The 19097-nt window shown below is 52.9% G+C and overlaps 2 protein-coding genes across 3 annotated transcripts; both read right to left on the bottom strand.

Moving 5' to 3' along the window:
• Positions 1-313: 313 nt before the first annotated feature.
• On the bottom strand, positions 314-8690 carry ERN2 (endoplasmic reticulum to nucleus signaling 2). Of its 2 annotated transcripts, none has more exons than XM_042828151.1 (22): positions 8613-8690; positions 7298-7415; positions 7021-7054; positions 6795-6867; positions 6513-6585; positions 6204-6326; positions 5777-5878; positions 5174-5435; positions 4906-4984; positions 4691-4841; positions 4492-4613; positions 4120-4299; positions 3774-4014; positions 3610-3700; positions 3206-3395; positions 2938-3037; positions 2601-2800; positions 2033-2180; positions 1811-1938; positions 1604-1727; positions 1348-1415; positions 314-1282 (listed from the first exon to the last, which is right to left on the bottom strand). In XM_042828151.1, exons 1-22 carry the CDS (start codon positions 8682-8684, stop codon positions 1091-1093), a joined length of 2871 nt encoding a protein of 956 aa, XP_042684085.1. In that variant the 5' UTR covers positions 8685-8690; the 3' UTR covers positions 314-1090. The 2 variants fall into 2 exon arrangements, with proteins under 2 accessions (XP_042684085.1, XP_042684084.1); XM_042828150.1 differs by lacking the exon at positions 8613-8690 and adding an exon at positions 7952-8295.
• Positions 8691-9551: 861 nt separating this feature from the next.
• Positions 9552-19020, bottom strand: UBFD1 (ubiquitin family domain containing 1). Its single transcript, XM_042828053.1, has 7 exons — positions 18955-19020; positions 18566-18802; positions 18291-18499; positions 17211-17276; positions 16914-17019; positions 15097-15179; positions 9552-13857 (listed from the first exon to the last, which is right to left on the bottom strand). The coding sequence occupies exons 1-7, from the start codon at positions 18983-18985 to the stop codon at positions 13747-13749; spliced, it is 843 nt and encodes a 280-aa protein (XP_042683987.1). The 5' UTR covers positions 18986-19020; the 3' UTR covers positions 9552-13746.
• Positions 19021-19097: the final 77 nt, after the last annotated feature.

The following is a 19097-nucleotide window of genomic DNA, read 5'->3' as shown; positions in this document are numbered from 1 at the left end:
CTTGGTTCCTTGGTAGGGAAGCAGTAGCATGTTGCTTCTGGATTCTTCTTGACCAAGACCTCTTCCATAAGCTCTTCCCCCCCCCCAGCTGCTGGCTGAGCTCAGCCCTGGACTTGTTCTTTGGCAATGCCAAAAAAAAATGCCAAAGAGAACAGCCCTGGGCCTTATTGCAGGAGGAAATCAGTTCTGTGCCTCCCCATCTTCTGTTTGATCAGAGCTTTTGATTGTGTTTCATGTTGTGGATGCTTTGCTAACGGTGTAGTCACGTGAGTGCTGCAGTAGTCCGGTGCTGATGGCTGGCACCTACTGGTGCTCTTGTTTAAAGCAGGACAAGCTTTTTTTTATTATTATTTTTTATAACATTTTGTATAAAATGTTCATGGCTATACAGTGTTCTGAAGATAAACCAGGCACAAATGCCTTGTTACCTATGTAACAAGATCACATACCACAGCAAAAAGAGGAATGGGCCTGCACAAACCCAGCTTGCTGTCTGCACTGTGCTGGGAGCCTCGAGCCTCCCCCTGGGGCTGGCAGACCCCATGCAATGAGTGAGGCCAAGGCCCTGGGACAGATGCTGAGCACTGATCTGTGTGCTGTCAGCTGGGGACAAGGACCATGTCCAGGGTCAGCACTGTGCTATCAGTCCTGCTCCCATCTCTGTGTTAAGCATGCAGACAGCTGCTTCCCCAGGAGGGAACAAGGCTGCTGATCTGAGGAGCAGACCTGTGGGGCTCCAGCAGCTGAGCTGCAGTGCTTCCAGCTGTTCTGAGGAAAACTTTTTTTTTTTCCTTCCCTGGCTTCTTAAAATACTACATCTGCAGTAGAGAATTTTTATTCTCTGGTCTCCAGGCTCCTATGTCTGACCCTGAGGTTTTGCAAAGACAGAAGCTCCTGAGGGTTTGGCAGACGCTGCACACACCACACGGTGTCTGCGTCCTCATCTCACCCTGTCCAACGCTGTGGGGAGAAGGATGCCAGAAGGTTCTGGGGCCTCCAGGAGGATGGCTGCTGCCGAGTCCCATACAGGTGAGCCCCAAAGGTCGATGCTCCGGCACAAGGAGCGGTGCTGCAGCCACGCTGACCTTGCTCACCTCCCTGTGCCCCCCAGCTCAGAGCTGTAGTAGGGGTGGAAGAGCCGCTCGTGGGCGCAGAGCTGCATGGCGCTGTGCGTGTGCAGCAGCAGCCGGGGGAAGCGGGAGGTGAAGTACTGCACGAAGCCATCGGGGACGGAGCCCAGCGCCTCACGGACCTCAGTGGGCAGCTCATGGTAGTGGTGCTTCTGCGGGAGAAGAGGGGTGTGAGGGATGGCAGGGCAGAGCAGGCTGGGGGGCAGGCAGGACGTACCTTGTTCCTCATGGCGCGCAGCAGGTCACGCACTGAGCCGCCCTTGTAAGTGCGGAATTTGCGCAGGTCTGTGGGGAAAGCAGACGAGAGGGTGAGGTGAGAGCCGGGGGCATAGCCCCACAGCCATGGGGTTCTGCTCTGCACTGCCTGCACCTCTATCTCCTCTAGCATTTGGCTGCAGGGCCCTCTGGCACCTGGAATATTCCATTCCATGCGTATTCCCACATTGGCATGGCACGTGGCCAGTGCTTCTTACCCATCTGCAGTGGCAGGGAGATGTGCATCCTCCAATTTGTCCTCACCACAGCACGGCCGCCCGCCTCCAGAGCTGTCACCAGGGCCCCCTCGGCCGGCTCCTTCTCCACGCGGTCGCTGACGTCCTGCACCATGCAATGGGGATGTGTAGGTGAGATTAGAGGAAGAAATTCATTGCCCACACTGTAATGCAGTGTCCGGCGCACACCTGAAAGAACTGCAGCTGCTTCTCTGCGCTCCAGAAGAAGGGGTGCATGAGGACAGCAGGGGCTGAGGGGCGCTTCTGGGGTTCACTGCTGAGCATGGATGTGATCAGTTCCCTGGCCACAACCTTGTCTGGTGCACGGAACAGAACAAAGCGGTGGTGGCACAAGGACAGGCAGAGGGTTCAGAGCAGGACAGGCACTGCAGGTACCCACTGCAGCCTCACCATGCACATCCTCCTGCAGGCAGGGCAGCTGGCAGGCACCTGCCAGGATGTTGGCCTGGCGCCGCAGGCTGTCCCCAAAGGGGTGCTGCCCTCCCGACACTACGTAGTAGAAAACACAGCCAGCAGAGAAGATGTCCACTGCGCACGTCTGCAAGACACAGGCAGGAGATGGGCCCCTCACAGCCCATGACAGCTGCAGCCATGCCAGACAAACACAGCAGAGCAGTTGCTGCCCTCAGCACCCACATGAACTGACCCAAGCACAAGGCTCACTGGGACAAGCAGATATACAACCTCCACCTGCTCCATGTTTGCCAAAGCAGAGCCAAGAAGCAGAGGGATGAAGCAGCATTCCTGCTCCATGAGTCTCTGCCATTGCATTGGGAAGGAGCGATGCAGCAGAAAAGCTGCCTGAGGGAGCCCTAACACTGAGCACTGCTGTTCCGGGGCTGCATTTTGCTCCCACAGCTCTGGTCTGAATCGTGCGTTTCAGCAGCACACTGCAAGCAAGGAGGAAGCAGCAGGGGGAAAGCTGGTGAGCGCTAAGCAGGACACATGGCTCACTGACAGGGTTCTCCTTTGGTGCCTCCTGCAGCACCTCGGGTGCGATCCAGCCCTCAGTGCCAGGGATGCCAGAGCGCAGGCTGAAGCTGTGTCGCCCGCCCTGCAGCTTCTTGCACAGCCCAAAGTCAGAGATGACGGCTCGGATCTGTCCGTGGCTGTTGGGGACGGAGATGAGGATGTTGCAGGGCTTCAGGTCACGATGAACTGCAAGAGGCGGGTTGCAGCATTACCCGCAGGTGGTGCTGCAGCTGCAGGGCTGAGTCAGGGGATGCTGCTGTGATGGCTGAGAACAGGACACAGTGCCCTGATGGATGCCATCCACAGGGATGCCGCTGCCTCACCGATGCTGAGCGAGTGCAGGTGCGCCAGCCCCGACATGGTCTGGTGTAGGACAGACACCGGGTCCAGGCTGCGCCGATCAAAGCTGGGGCTCTCCACATACTGCAACCAGAGAGGCAGAGAGGTGAGCTGGGGCTGGTACTGAAGCAAACAGGGCACAGCTGGAGAGGAGGAATGTCAGGTGTGTGAGCTCACAGGGAGGCCATTTGCCCAAGGCTTGCCATGCTCAGGGCGCTTGCAGCACACGGCATAGGGGGACTGCGTGCTCACCTCCTGCAGCGTGGCAGAGCAGAGCTCAATAGCGATGTAGTGGAACTGCCTGTCCTTCTCAGTGCAGAAGTAGCGCACGACATGTGGGTGCTCGTCTGACTCCTGCAGCAGCCGCACCTCACGGTCCACGAGGTGGAAGCATTCGGGCAGAAGGCGCTTCACGGCCACATTCCGGCCTTCAAACTGCCCCCTGTGTGCAGATGGAGAGAGATGGCCGGGCACCAGGCAATGCCACAAACCCCCCAGCACGGGAGGGATGCCCAGAGCTGTACACCAGAGGATCAGCTAAGGTTTTCTGTAGGAAAATCACACCCCTCACTGTGCTGGAGGCTCTGGGCCAACATGTAGGCAGGGGCCATCTGCCCACAGTGACAGCAGAAAGGCTCCCAGTGCCACAAACCCACCTGAAGACGAAGGTCCCTCCCGCTCCATGGCCCAGCACATCCTTGGGGTTAAAGGAAACCTTCCCAACGACAACCACATCAGGCTCCACTTCTGCAGAGAAATGCAGACACCCTGCAGCCTTCCAGCATTACTCCTCCGTGAAGGACATTGGTTCAGTACCTACCTGCAGACACTGCCGGCTTCATGCTCACCGTCCCATTCACCAGCTCCGTAGGGGCACAGGGATCAGAACTTGGCTGCAGTCCAGGTGCACTTCCCCTGCTTCCTGCTGGCTGTTTGGGTGCTGCAGGGATGCCCTCACCGGAACTGTGATGTGGGAGCAGCATCTCCTGCTGTTGCTGCTGCAAGAGCTGAATCTGCTTCTCCAGTTGCTGCTGCTGCACCTCGTGCTGCTTCTGCAGCTTCTGAAGCACAAAGGAGGAATCCTCTCAGCTGCTGCCAGCACCCATGTCCTTAGCATACCTGTGGCTCCTAGCTCTGTGAGGCGGTATCAGTAGCATCCCACGCACCATGACGAGGAGCAGCAGGACCCCACCACCCAGCAGCGCTGTGCCGACAGCAGCCAGCAGCAGGTCCCAGTCACCAGAATCTGGGTACACCTCTGTTTGCTCTCTATGTCCAGGCTCAGGTGGGATGTGCCCCTCGCTGCCCCGCAGAGCCAGCTCCTCCACACTGCTGGGGGCCAGGAACTGCAGGAGAGGGGATACTGGGTTACAACAGCACCCATGGCTCCTTCTCCTCCCAGCTATTCCCTAAGCTGAGAAACCCACAGGCCCCCCCTGACACCACCCCATGCACTGGGACACCATGCAACCTATGCAACCTCTCATGTCCTGAGGTGCCCTCAGCACAGCAGTGATATACAGTGCTTCGCCACTCACATCATCAAACACAGTCCTGGCAGGAGAGCTGCGGGGAATGATGGTTTCTGTTGCCTTCCTCAGGTTCTCAGGGAAAGCTCTGAGCATGGTGGTATGCACCACGGGAGGCAGCTCATGGTGCCCTGGGGTGGGGGAAAGCAGAGCTGAGAGCTGTAGCTGCACAGCAAGGCAACTCCCATGACTGTGCACAGCCACACACCTATCAACAGCCACTGGTTGTGCAGTGCGGTGATGCTGCCCTGTGGGTACTTGACATCGGTGCTGGGGGTGATCTCACACTCTCCTGACTCTCTCATGGTCACGTCATCCGTGGTGGGGCCATCAATCCTGGCCAGCGTGATGCCCTGTGGCTGCAAGATGGGGCAATGGGGATGAGGTGCACACGCAGCATGGCACAGGCATTCAGATACTCACCACCAGTGCTACACTGCTGTGCACCAGGGAGGTCAGGGCATAGAAGCTGGCTGCGTGCTTCCCCACGTACAGCGCTGGCCTGCAATGCGGGTGCAGCATCAGCTCAGTGGGACAGGCAGGCATGAGAACCCCAGTGTCACTGGTTGTCACTGCTGTGACCCTCTGGCATCCCGCGTCCCTCGAGGTGGTGGCAGCCATGACAGTGCTTCACTCACACTAAGCCACCACCCAGAGCCGCCCCAGCAGGACCCCACGCCGCGTCACCTACAGCAGCTGGGTCTTGGTGGCCGTGAAGTCCTTCATGCTCTGGTGGCCCCAGCGGGCGAGGTGGATGTCCTGCGAATGGAAGGTCAGGTAGCGCAGTGTCTCCATGGCCAGGTTGAGGTGGGGGACACGCCGCAGGCTGTCCTGGTGCCACACATAGATGCCAACCACAGGTGAGTCATAGTTCTGTGCCCACAGCACCTCGCCGCTCTCCTTGTCCAGCGTCACCACCAGCCCATCCCCGCTGGAGGCAAAGTGAGACATTTCTGGATAGACACAGAGGGGGAGGCAATGTAGAGGTGCTGCCTGTGTGGCTGCATCCCCCTGCCTGTGTCAAGCACTGTGGACTTGGGTGACCTTATGCATCCCGCAGCTCCGCAAGTGTCCTGCAAGGCACAGCAATGGGCTGAGGGAACTGTCTTTGCCAGAGAAACACATGTTTCTCTGTCCCAGAGCCATGGCTCCATCTCTGCCAGGCAGGTGAACCCTAGCACAACACAGCACAGCACGGCACAGCAACCGCATTCCCCAGCAGCCATGGCAGCCCAGGTCTCAGCTGCAGCAGCACCACGGCACAGCCAGTGTGGGCAGGGCTGGTGACACTCACTGTAGGGGTAGGACTCCTCGTAGAGCGGTGCCGAGTAGTCAGAGTAGGTGGCATTCCAGCGCAGCTCCCTCGTCTTGGTGTCGTACATGGTGATGACATACTCTGGGGTGAGAGCAGAGCAGCACAGTCACTGTGTGCCATGGGGACGATGCCTTGAATGTGGAAGGGAAATGCTGACACCCCGGGAACTGCCAGCATGAAGACAGTGCCAGCCCCAGCACACTGGTAGCGCTGAACCCAACATCACAGTGTGCTGCTGGAGAAAACCAGACTCTCCACTCTTTTGCCACTTCGAAAGGGACAGCAGAGCCTGCTGCTGGCAGCAGTCACACAGATCACTCTGGATGGCAGCAGCCGCCATGGAGGCAGTGGGACAGCCCAGCACCCCGTGGGACCCGCAGGGTGAGGGAGGGGAGGACAGCCTTACGTGTGCGGCCGATGTAGAGCAGTGGGCTGGAGGGACACACCCCATCCCAGGCCTCTGTTGAGAGCGTGGTCTGCTTCTCCCCTGACTTGGGGTCCACAATGAACCAGGTGTCCTGCTTCTTCCCTGCCAATGAGAGCACACTTTGCCCTACAGCTCTGCAGCGCTGCTCTCCCTCTCAGCAGCAGCCTCCTCCCCACCTCTCCCAGCCCACAGCCACACATCCGTGAGCTCCCCCCACTCCCTCCCTGCAGTTCCACACTCACACATCAGGCACTTTTCCCAGCAGCAGTGCTGTCCAAGCTCCCGTACCTGTGTAGAGCACCCCGTCCGAGCTGCGGCACGGTGATGACTGGACCAGCTCTGGGATGGTGAATGGCAGCTTCTACAACACAGAGAGCATGTGGCCTCAATGCCACAGCCAGCCCAAGCTGCAGCCTCCCTGCACCCAGAGCTGGGCTGGGATGCTCCCAGAAAGCACAGCCCAGCACAGCTGTGCCATCCCATGCCACACAACCAAGTGGTGTCAAGGACCAGCAGCTGCCACAGCCCAGGGAAGCAGAGGGGACAGGTCAGCCGCAGCCCCCCACTCACCATCAGGCCTTCTTTTTTCTTCCCTCCCAGGATGTACAGGCTGCCATCATTGGGGTCTGGCAGAAACGCTGGTCTGAAAAGTGGGAGAACAACATGTGAACTGCACCCAACCTCTGGGAACACATCAATGGCTGAGCAGGTGATGCAGTAAGAAAACTCCTCCAGCAGTCGTCCTGGACGGTTCCTTCCTGCCTAACAGCCTGTCTGGCAGGACAGCAATACTCACTCTGTGACATAGACCGGCACCTGCAGAATGGGATCTGAAAAAGAGAGTGAAACACCACGTCAGCAGCCTCACCCCTCGCAGGGGACAGCGTGGCAGTGTTTACACACAGCCATGTGCTGGCATGCTTAGGGCAGACCTATTTGCATGTCAGACCCAGAATAGTCACAGCCAGCAGCACAGCCAATGCTCTCTGCCAGCAGCCATGCAGGGACAGAGATGTGCCCGGCAGCCCTGGGGTGTGCACAGAGCTGTGGGTGAGCCCTGGGCTGCCACTCACCGTCCTTCAGGGTCCACCTGACATCGCCGGTGCTCTTACTGACTGCATGGAGGTTTCCATCCAGCGTTGATATGAAGAGCAGAGTTTCTGGGACAGTCACTGCGCTATCTTTGAGGCACTGTGGGCAGAAATTGGGGCCTCAGGGCACGGATGGACTGAGGATGAGCCTGGTGCTGTGCCACCCAACAGCACTGTGCCACCTTGTAGAACCTGTGCCATCCGACAGCACTGTGCTGTGTGGATCTCAGAGAGCAACAGGAGAGCAATCTGCAGAGAAGCAGACCGAGGTCCTCCCTGCTCCCAGGTGAAGAAAACCTTTTGTGCCGAGCACAGCACACCCAGCCATCAGGTCTGCGATATGGAATGGCAGAGGATGACATCTGCTAAGAGGTGCTGTGCTTTATGAATGGGTGGCAGAAGTGCCAAACCGCTGGTGCTCTGGGGCATGCTGTGCCTGCAGGGCTGGCTGTGGGGTGACTGTCCTGCTGTCCCCATGGCCCCTCCCGAAGTTGATACATGCAGCCCGGCCACCAGCTCCTTCCAGAAGCAAACTTGTTGGGCGAGTTTTAATGCCAGAAGTGCAACTAATGGTGCAGGCTCTCACAGCCGTGCGCTTCAGCTGCCTTTATGATAAAGGACCAATTGCAAACCTACTGTGAAGAAGGGAACTGCTGTTTCCGTGTGCCGTGTCCACATTCGCAAACGCCAGCTCACCGCCGCGCTCACCCTCTGGCCTCGCCCCATCAGCAAACAGGATGGGGACGGGAGCGACGCGGCACAGGAAGCTCGCGGACAGCACCTGCTGCCCAAGTGCACACCGACGCTCGGTGCACGGGACCCCGTCTGCTCATCCCACCGCTGCACCGGCTCTGACCCGCAGCTCACCACGTCCTCGGTCGTGAACCAAACACAAGGCTCAGCCTGAGGACCCGACCAGGCTAAAGAGCGGGACCCAGCGCAACTCCTGGCCGCGGAGCTGCTGGGTGCCCGTCCGCAGCACACAGCGGAGGTCGCAGCGGGGCCGACAGATGCGTCATCCCCGGGGACCTCCCGCAGAAATCCATCCCGGTGGCGCGGCACTGAGGGCCGTCGGGGGGTCCGGAAACGACACCTCCGCCCCAGCAGAGCCGCGGATGTCACTGCCGCAGCCTCCCTCCGTCCCTCCGACCTTCCCTCGGCCCCCGCAGCTCCGTCCCTCTTTTCTCCTTTTGGCACCCTCCGCTCCCGCACTCGGCCGTCGCACGGCAGCTTTCCGCGCACCCCTCAGCGCCGCTCGCGGAACCACGCGCCCCGCTCAGCCCCGCTCACCCCGTACCTGCGCGGGCGGCGCGCGGAGCAGCACGAGGAGCAGCAGCAGCTCGGAGAGCAGCGCGGCGGGGCCGCTCATGGCCCGGGCATGCCGGGGGCACAGCGCGGGGCCGGGCGGGGCCACGCTATCGCCCGAGAGGCGGCGGGGCCGGGCCGGAACCAGGACGCGGTTTCCTCCCCGCCGCCCCCTCCCGGCCCGGGGCGGCCGTACGGGGACGGGGCGGGGGGTGGGCGGTCCGGGCAGCGCCTCCGGGAGCTGCGCCGCGCCCTGCCGATACGCTGGGCTGCCTCTCCTGCGGCAGCGCCGGGGATCTGATGCGCAAAGACACGCTGGAGGAGAAGGGGAGCGCGCGCAGATCCCCCCTCCCGACCCTGCAGATTATGACATTGCCCCTTATGATTTTCAGCGCGCCTCGATATCGCGCTGAAGGGACGTTACTCCATCTGACGCACGTATGTTATCATCTGCGTTGAACTTCATTGCGGCACTAACGCTGTAAGTTTATCTCATCCCATTCTTCCTCCTCTCGCTCGACGGGGAGGGGGGGAAGTTTCTAAAGCCAGTAACAAACACGGGACAGCACATGCTAAGCTTTGAGAGCCAGGGCTGTAGGGGCATCTGCTTTTGGGGGGCTGACCCTGCCCATGTAAGGATACCGGCTGGGCACACTCAGCACGATACGGGCATCCTATGAACTAAACCAAGGCTGTAGCCTACGGGTGAACAGGGAGCTAAGGAAGTACCGCCTGTAACCCACCTCCTTTTGTAATTAGCAGCGTAAAGCACCGAGCTGAAATAACCGCTCCCAGAGAGCAACGCTGATGGCATCAGGATCAGCCCGGTGCAGGGCCTCCCAGCTGTGACACCCACAGGCACACACCAGGCCCCAGCCATGAGCTGCAGTTGGTGTGTGCAGAATGCCCAAAGACTTCAACACAGACAGACTTCATTATCAAACTTTAATTCATAAGACTAATTAATCTTACAGAATAAAACAATAGGATAACCAGTCAAGGTTACACTTAAAAAATCCAGCAGTGCAAATCTAAGACTAAATATGTCATCTCCCGCTCCCCAGAAATAGGCAATAGATTATTTAAAAATACCATTAAACATGGTACTTACATATTCCATTTAAAATAAATCTGCAGTGGACACAAACATCGAAGATCTTTTTGTTTTTAAAACAAGAATTGCTCAGAACATGGAAAAGACATCGTGAACCTTCGTGAGTGCAGAGAGCAAATCCGTGGCTGAAGGCAACAGGGGGACGTGGCACAGAATGAAAACAGTTTGATTGGGAAATAAGGTTACAGAGGGAAAGAGAAAGCCAACAAGGGAAGGGAGGCCTGAAAGCAAACTTTGCTGCGTGGGGTTGGCACAGTGCTGGGTGGGAACGCTGTGCTGGAGGGGCATGGGCAGCCACAGAGCATGGACAGCAGGCACAGAGCACTGGGGCTGACATGGCACCGTGTGTGTGTGAGATGTGTGTGTGCCAGATGTGTGAACAGCTCGTCTGGGTCCTGGAACTCATCTCCCCTACTCTCTTTTATGATTTTAGTCACCTGTTTTCTCATCAGACTCTGTCACTAACAGAAATTACTTATTTACTTTAAACTTGATATGAAAAATGTGTAAATAATGCAGCATGTTCATGCAGGATACATTCTGTCATCGGACCCAAACAAAGTTTAAATGATATCTTTTAAAAACCCAGATGAAAAACGAATCCAGGAATCGTTCATGCTCGGGATGCAAAGTGGCTGCAGAAGGAATGCTGTGCTCTGAACAAGGAGAGGAGAGGGACCCTGGCAGCAGGCAGGGGATGTGGGAACAGCAGTGGGGGAGGTGGAGCACCCCGAGTAGCAAACAGGGCTGCTGGGGGAGACAGGGCAGCAGTGGGGTGGAGATTGCAGCTGCCACTACGCATTTGTGTTCTGGTTGCTTCCATCGCTGAGCAGTAAACCCAACACACCTGGTATGGTTTCCTAAGGAACCCCCAAAAACAGCTCGTGGGAAATGACACTTGTACACACAACAGGGAAACGATCTCCATAGAAAGGCATCAAATTGTTGTTTAAGTGAAGTAATTAAGCTTTTGCATAGGAATCACTGCAGCTATTACCAGAAATCTTATGGAAGAGTACACACTGGATCTCAAAGCAACCTTCATCAGCCAACTGAAAGCACTGCTTACATCTTCACATCACCTCTGACACCGTGTCTCAGCAGGGACCAAAGCTGCCTCCTGCACAGCACTGCTCCGTGCCCACCAGCCCTGGGGAGCACCACAGCTCTCAGAGAAAACCCAGAGAAGCTTGGCACACAGCTCTGGTCACACGGGCTGCAGCACAGCAGGGCTAAACACACAGCATGCTCTCTTGGATGTTATTGATCAATGACAGTAACCACCTTGGAGTAATGGGCACAGCAGAAGAAGATACACAGCAGCAGCAGATACAGAGCTCCACATCCTTCCAAAAGAGAGAGGATCTTAAAAGAAATGCTGCTAAATTTAGGAGGAATATTGGCTTCAAAGAACTCCTGAGAAACCCGCTGTAACAACCCAACAAACACCAATTAAAGCATTTCCAGTAAGCATCACTTTCCTATATTTTAAATTAAATTTTACACATAGAATAAAAGAAATTCAAGTCTTCAAATTTAAATAGAAAAGAAGCACCTAAACAGGGCCACTTTTGATCATCTTTGTTTATATTTTTTTCTTCTTCATATCTAAAGCTGCTTTGTAACCCCCAACTTTCACACTCAGTTTGAGACAAGTTGCTGTTCCCAGCACAGGGTGGGACAGGCTGGGAAGGTGCAGGGAAGACACACTGCTGCTCTTGGTGCCCTCAGGCCATGGCAGTGGGCAGTGCCCTCAGTGCCATGTGTACTCACCATGATCCTGCACCAAAGCCAGACCCCACGGCACCTGGGGAAGGAGCTGAGCCACAGACAAGTCCTCTTAGAGGCAAGACAGGGAAAGAACAGGGGAGGAAATAGAGTGTGAATGGATGCAGAGAGCTCCAAGCAAGCCAGGCAGTGAGTGGAGCTGACAGCCAGAATAAAAGAGACAGATGAGTGCAAAGGTGAACCCAGGGGACAGAAGACACCAGCATCATTAATTACCCTCATACACCAGCTCTAACAAATGATGGAGTGCTGCAGCACATACACCTTCCACCAGGGACTGAAAGTTAAAATTAAAGCTTTAACACCTGCACTGGCAATCAGAAAGTAAGAGTGACAGAAGAACTGCTACCTCTGACCCACTGCAAGAGCCCCCGCCTGCAGCCCCCAGGGCTCCTGCATTGCTGCAGCACCACAGGCAGAGACCTCACACTATGGGAGTAACCAGAACATCACTAGTTTCTACCTTGGATATGGAACACCTTTACAATTCGTACTGCATCAATGCTCTAACTGAAAGGACAAAACAAAAGCTGCTTACGTTGCTATCAAGAACCTACAGGTAAATAAGCACTCTTAACATATACCATGAAGTGACCACTTTCCCAAATCTTTCGGATAAAACAAAATACTTTGAGGAGTTTGCACCTGCTGAGTTTCAACTGGGCTATTTCAAGGCAAGTGAAAAATGGATATGGAATAGTCAGTTCAGCTGTTCCTAAAAGGATATTTCTAAGCAAGTTTCACAAAATGCTGAGCTATTTGGATCGAGGAACATTAAGCTTACAGGGTTAAAACAACCAAAACCAAACAGCGATCTGTTAGCTGCAGATTTAACACACAGCCAGACTGACTCAGTCTGACTGCACATACAATCCGGTAGGGGTGTGCACCTTGTCAGGACTGGAAGGTCCTTGCAGAAAACCTGAGATAAATGGCACGTTAATTGCTGAGATGACACCGAATACCACAAACCAATGGCACAGAACGGTATTTCAGACAGAACTGGATGCAAGAACTTATTGTAAGAACTTACTGTAAACTTGAGCCAAAGAAAAGCTGGAAGGTAACTGAAATTTCAGAAGGTCAGTTGCTGGACAGATACAGATCCCCCTGGTCTGGCAGGGTTCACTGAAGAAGATACCCACACGCTTTCAGATTTGGATCACAAAAGGCTACTGCAGTTATTTACGATGCAAAATGGCATCAGAACTTCCCTCTCCCACCTCTGTCCTCCTCCCCAACACACACAGGGGAAGGAAAGCCCATCAGGTTTGCCTCTTTTGCAAGACCTGCGTTACTGCTTCACACACAGCAGCACGGTCACAGAGGCCGGAGCTTTCTGTAGGTTTGTTTTCCAGTCAGACAGGAAAGCATCGTCACAACAGCTGCAATGTGACCCAGAGCTGCAGTGTGCACAGAGCTCCAGAACGCAGCACTCCAGGCACAAGTGGAGCAGAGAGGGAAACAACGGTGGCACAAAGCAGGACAGTGAGCAGCACCGGGTCACAGTGCTTACAGAACATCCACAGCGGTGTTCCTCTGCTCCAAACGTGCCACGGAGTATCAACAAACAGCTTCCAGCACTGGGAGAGAGGGGGAAATTAAACAAAACCAAAAAAAAGGGTGGGCATCTTTGGGTTTAACAAACAAATAAATGCAGAGTTTTGCCACCAAAGATTCAAACCCGAAAGAAAAGGGCCAGCAGAATATGGCTTGCTGAACATCCATTTTGCATACTGTTACACTGCTTCAAGTTTATTTCTAAAAATAAACTGGTTCTGAAATTCTCAGTCACAACCAAGTCACTAAATTAAGTCTAATGCTCGTAACTGAAAGATTATGAAAATAGCTGTTTTTGTTCAAACCATGTAAAAAAAGCCTCAGTAATACATTGTAATAGTTTCTTTTTAAAACTAAATTGGAAGATCAACTCTCAGCAGATTTAAGTGTATTACACACAATATTTTGTGAATTAGAATTTATTGATTTCCACTGCATTTTGCTTTAAATACGGTTGAAGCTGACTGCAGAAAAGGGATGGTGAAAATTTTAAGTTAAAAGTAAACTAATGGTGAAAGAACATCACCTCTGGCTTCCATCAATGCCTCTTTTATCATATTTTATTAATAAGTTCCAGGACTGTCACATCCAGGCATGCTGGAGGCCTCTCCCAGCAGTGTCCTTAGCTTTGTGTCATTTTCCTGTGCCAGAGGTGAGCGTGCTTTCAAAAATACTGCCATTTTCCCAGCACCGTGTCTTTGATTGCATCAACATATTGATTTGGTACCCAATAGACCCAGTAGTAAGACGCTTCTGTTGGGCCCAGCTGAAATGCCTGCAAAGTCAAGAACAACAACATTTACAAACGGGAAACAGAACAGCTGATAGCAGACAGAGAGGACGCACGTTTATCCTCTGCACAATCACACAAGCCTGCTACACCAGGGCCTCCTCCAAACACCTCTGTGCTCTACATGCATTTCATACGAAATTAAAGGAAGCGGCCCTCTGTGAAGCAGCTGCAAAGTAGGCAGCAATGAGCTCTTTCCTTTTAAGAGACTCTCGCTGCAGCAAAATCTCTCAGCCAGTTTCAAGGCCGTGAGGAATTTACCCTGGAAGACAGAACGTACTGTGTGACCCAAGGATAAGTCTGTACAGCAACTACTGGAATGCAGAATGCGCAGAGCTAGGAAGCTGAGCAGGAACTAATTAGGCAGTGATCGTGTTTTAATTGGTGAAATCTCACAGATTAAAATAGATTTAGGTAATGTCCTGTTCTCTAGTTCTGTCAGCAGGTAGAGGAGAGGACGAGCACCATAGCGTGCCGATAACCTCCACCCTTGCCTCAGAATCATTATTGTATCATCTCCAGAAGAGGACTTTTCTTTTATCAGTAATCAAAAACCAAATGTTTGAGCAAAGACTGGACCAGCTCCCTCCTGCAGATGGTACCCCTAAAAACGGGCACAGACTCATATGAGCAACTTACTTCAGCTTTAGAGGTTACTTATTGTGCTCCATAAAGCAAAACCTCAAAAGAAATCAGAGATTAAAAGAAACAGACAAAAAAAGTCCAGCAGAATCAGCACTGCTCTCCTCTTAACTGTGTTACTTTCCTGTACCCAATAGCAGTTTTTCAGAAAATCCCACGGGGAAAAATATTACAGAATCAAATCACTTTTCACTTTTAAATGTCCAGCAAGGCCTGTTTATACAAACAGAATACAGTAGAAAGCAGAAATTAAACTAGATAAAGAAAAGCCTCTCTAACATTAAGAAATCCTGAGTTAAGCTATTACAGCAGTAAAAAAAAAAAAAAAGTGCTGTCAAAAGAGAGAGGATACTGATTTGCACTGACACTTGTGAAACCAGCCCAGATTTCCACAGAGTAGCAGACACTCAGTGTGCCAGCCCAAATATTTACATTGTGTTAGCAGACAATGTTGACATTTTGACATTCCACAACACACCAAGCTGGTACTGCTTTCAGTTTCAGCACTGCTCTATTCTGATAGCTTTACTTCTGCATATTCTGTAACTGGAATGATATTATTGAAGTGGAGACGTTACTTACCATCATGTGATAATCCTCATGTCCTTCAATAGGTTCACTCACCACATTTTTAATGGACGCCATGGGTAACTTTTCTGTTCTCTCTACATTAAAATTGATCAAAGCATTATCTCTGATGTATGAGGAAGCAGAATGTCATGCTAACTTCAAACACCACCTCCATTACTTCCAAAAACTCCACTCTTACCAGCACAGCGCTCACAGTCAGAGCCAGGCCAGGGGAGAGCAATTCAGGACCGACTATCAAGGATTATACAGAACTACAAGGCTGAAGACAGCTGAGCAAAGTGAGACTCGCTAACCCTCAGCCAGCCCTGGCTTCATCCTGAGAAAATGCTCCATGGTTGCTTTATGAGCACAGGCAAAGAAACATTTACGGGTAAACAGGGAAAGAAACAGCGAGAAGATGGCTACAATTCCTGCAGCTTGATGCCACCAACAAGCACAAAGAACATCACTAGTGGCAGATTTCTCTCTTATGTCCCCACTCCTTTCTGAGGACTTAACCCCAAGGAAATAAACATCATGATGTAAAGACAAAAGAATCAGTTTCAGTTTTCCAGGACTGACAAATGAAAAAACCACGTTAACAGCCAGTTGTGTTCATCCTAGCCCTGATGCATGGTATGTGCCACACATTTCTCACAGCAGGAAGGAGTTCTTCCCCTAACAACAGCCAGCAATTACAGCCAGTCCCTGAAGGAAGTAAGCTGCTGCTAATTTCGGAAGTAGGGAAACAGGTTATATTAAAGACAGTCAATTACGTGAAGAATCAAGTTTCAAAGCTTAAGAAGCAGTAATCTAGAGCACTTCAGAAATACTGAACTTGAAACTGATGTACAAGGTAAGGGAAGAGTATTGATTACCTACACATTAACCACGCATTTTGAATACATTATCAATGACAAAAAAAACTCAGCTGCCCGACCCATAGAAGGGAAGATAGATAATCTCTGTTACTTGCCCTAAGAGATGCTACTCCAATGGGTAGCCATAGAGTTTTTAAAGCCAGAAAGTTTTCACAATCAAGTTTGTTGTAGATAGGAAAGGAGATTTCTGCTTACTTTGGAAATAATGTAGCAGCTTAATGTGCCATCCAAAGCTGATACTACATCCAATTAGGTTTCTTTACTGGCACAGTAAGCAAGCCCTTCTATTCATTACAATTACTGTCCCATCCCAGTCAAACTGAAAGTGCACAGCTTCCTTTGGAGGCAGGGGATTCTCTGAGATACTCTCAGTGCTGCATGCTATCACCACAGCATTTTCAGCTCCTCCTGGCACCACTCGAGACAGTAAACTGATTCCTCTGCACAGCAACACACGCTGTAGTTCCTGCAGTTGCACATCACTGAAACAAGACACCCCCCTAATTTTTGTTGGAAGGACAGATAACGACAAATATGCCAACACTCCTACTCTTATTCTCAGTTCTATGAATCTGCAGAGTCTCAGCCTAATCATCGGGCCTCTATGAGATGCTGGCATTGAACCAATGTTTATGCAGTGCTTTTGAGATACATGAGAAATGCCAAATATTGTAATTCACATTTGGATCTACGAGTAGCAGACTGGAACACGCACCTACTGGCACCACTAAGCTCAGGTTTTTCAAGAACAGAAATAACGCATCAGCTAATGTCCAACAATCTGAGAGAATGGCATTTGAGAAACAGCAGCAGAGTTCAGTTTTGAAGGAACGAGACAATATTATCTCTTAAACACAACGCAGTCACGCCAGAAGATATTTCTCATTCCCACAGTTTTCTTATACTCCAATTACCAATTAACCACCTCAGAGTTTTAGCATTTCTCACCTTTTGTACCAATCCATAGCTGGTCTTGCTCGAGCTTAAAGGTCAATCTTACTTTCCCCCCTGATTTGTTGTACATGCCAGATAATGGCACAGCTGGTAGGTGCTCCTACAACAAAGGCAACGTGGTAAGTCACAGGGAAAGAGGAACAGGAAAAGCTGCATCTTCTTACTTTCTGAAGCATAAGAACAATCCAATTTAGCAGTTTTGTTCCCAAACAGAAAGGAAAGCTAAAACCAGCACAGTTGGTCTCAAACCAACTCTGATTGTGACAATGCCCCAGGTGCCCACTCACCTACCTGAACACCTTTAATGGAAGGCATCACATCGTCAGGTTTTCCTTTATCCAATACTTTTCTGTGTTGCTACAATGTAAAAACAGAAATGAGAATTTACAGAAACACAACAGAGTTTCTCAATTTACTTCCAACACACCTTGAATCCAACAGATCCCAATAGCACTAGGAGACAGTTAAAGACTATCCATAGTCATTTATCACGCAGGAAACAGTTAATTTTCAAAGTTAACCGAGCACTCCCTATAATAGCCTGAATAAATTACAGAGATGAATAAAATCCCAATATAATGCATATAAGGGTATGCATCCTTTGTAGGATGCACAAATACATAAATATATACACATAAAAAGAATACAAGTTTCACTTTGAAAAGTACATGCTGAGTCACATGGTTGGCACTGGGCAAGACAGTTTTTAACAGTCAGGGGTTATATTCAGTGAATGGCAGAAAGTCCTCTAGATCTGACAGTGCAGCATACCGCAACACAGCACCAAACAGGAAGATTAGAGCAGTAGTAACCAAGAAAACCATGCTCAGAGCTCATAAGTTGCTGAGTACCTTTAAGCAATGATGGAACTTACAGTGAACGTGAACTATGATAAATTATAGAAAAACAAAAGCACGTCTCATAAAGGTTGCAGATCAATGGTGTACATTTTAAGTCTTTAATCTAGTTCATCTGAGGGAGGTCGCTGACACCGTGAGCTGAAAATCCTCCTCCAGCCCACAGCACTGCAGTGCAGCCACAGAACGGTACTACAGGAGGGAGTCCCAGGTGTGAGGGGGATGCTCAGCAGCCAAGCTGCCTTCAGCACGGAGGGAACTGCCCCCACACCTACTTTAAAGACACTTTTTAGAAATCCAGTTGTTTTACACCAACAAAAACTAGTTAGCTGTGAGATATAATTAACATTGGCTTTGCTTATGCTAACAACACGAAACGCTTCCACTGCTTACAGCCCCGGGGGGGACCACACAGCCCCGCCAGGCCTCCCCAGAACCGGGGGGCACACAGCACGGCACAAGCAGCACACGGTCCCACCCACCCCATCCCCAAAGGCTTCCTGGACCCCGGCACCTTCTGCCTGCAGAGCGGCTCCTTCTTGCTCTCCTCCACCTTCCCCTCTTGCTGTGCCGCATCCTTGGGCGTGTTGACAGCCAGCACGTCGTTGATGGTGGAGCCCACCACCATGATCTTGGCACCGTTGGTGACTTTGATCTCTCGCAGTGTTTTCTCCTCGGGCAGCAGCCCCTTGAACATCACCTTCTGCATGGCGGGCGGCAGGCCTGAGGGGAACGAGGACGGGTCAGGGGGCGGCGGCCGGGACGGGGCCTGGGGGCCGCCCCACGCACCTGTCAGCGAGTGGATCTTCTGCTTCAGGTCGGCGCCTGTGCTGTCCAGGCGGAACTTCACGTCGTACTTGTTCTTGTTCCAGATCACCCGCAGCTCCACCAGCTCCTGTCCGCTCTCCGTGTCGCTGCCGTTGCTGACGGCGCCAGCCGGCCCGGCCCGGCACCCCTCGCCCCGCGGCGAGCCGCCCTCCCCGCCGCAGCCCGGCGCCTCGGCCTCCATGCCCGGCTCCGCGGCACCTGCGGGGAGCGGAGGGGAAGAGCCCGGCCCCGCGGAGCCGCCCGGCTCCGACCCTCGGCGTTCCGCCTACCGCGGCCGGCCCCGCCCCGCGCCGAGCCGGCCCCGCCCCGCCGGCCCCGGCCCCGAGTCGTCCCGGGCCGCTCGCTCCTACCTTCGGCGGCGGCGGATGAGATAGCGGCCATGATGATTGTGTACAATCTGCCGCGGGGGGCGCCGGGAAACGCCGCCGCTGCGCGCTGGGCCGCGCCGGCCCCCGTAGCGCCGGCCCCCGTAGCCCCGCCCACTGCCCCGCCC

Source organism: Centrocercus urophasianus, unplaced genomic scaffold, assembly GCF_019232065.1.
Source record: "Centrocercus urophasianus isolate 14NV4802_14NV808 unplaced genomic scaffold, USGS_Curo_1.0 seq_29, whole genome shotgun sequence".
Classification (NCBI taxonomy): domain Eukaryota; kingdom Metazoa; phylum Chordata; class Aves; order Galliformes; family Phasianidae; genus Centrocercus; species Centrocercus urophasianus.
The sequence above is the reverse complement of the archived record's forward strand: the minus strand, read 5'-3'. Positions and strand labels throughout refer to the sequence as shown.

Coding starts and splice junctions, on each gene's coding strand:
- ERN2 (XM_042828150.1), bottom strand. CDS start 8,041: ATGGGGCGAGGCCAGAGGGTGAGCGCGGCGGTGAGCTGGCGTTTGCGA. Junction 3,396..3,609: donor GGAGGGACCTTCGTCTTCAG/GTGGGTTTGTGG, acceptor ATCTGCACACAG/GGGGCAGTTTGAAGGCCGGA. Junction 1,416..1,603: donor CTCCCTGCCACTGCAGATGG/GTAAGAAGCACT, acceptor CTTTCCCCACAG/ACCTGCGCAAATTCCGCACT.
- UBFD1 (XM_042828053.1), bottom strand. CDS start 18,985: ATGGCCGCTATCTCATCCGCCGCCGCCGAAG. Junction 18,803..18,954: donor CTCATCCGCCGCCGCCGAAG/GTAGGAGCGAGC, acceptor CGCTCCCCGCAG/GTGCCGCGGAGCCGGGCATG. Junction 13,858..15,096: donor ATGAGGATTATCACATGATG/GTAAGTAACGTC, acceptor TTGACTTTGCAG/GCATTTCAGCTGGGCCCAAC.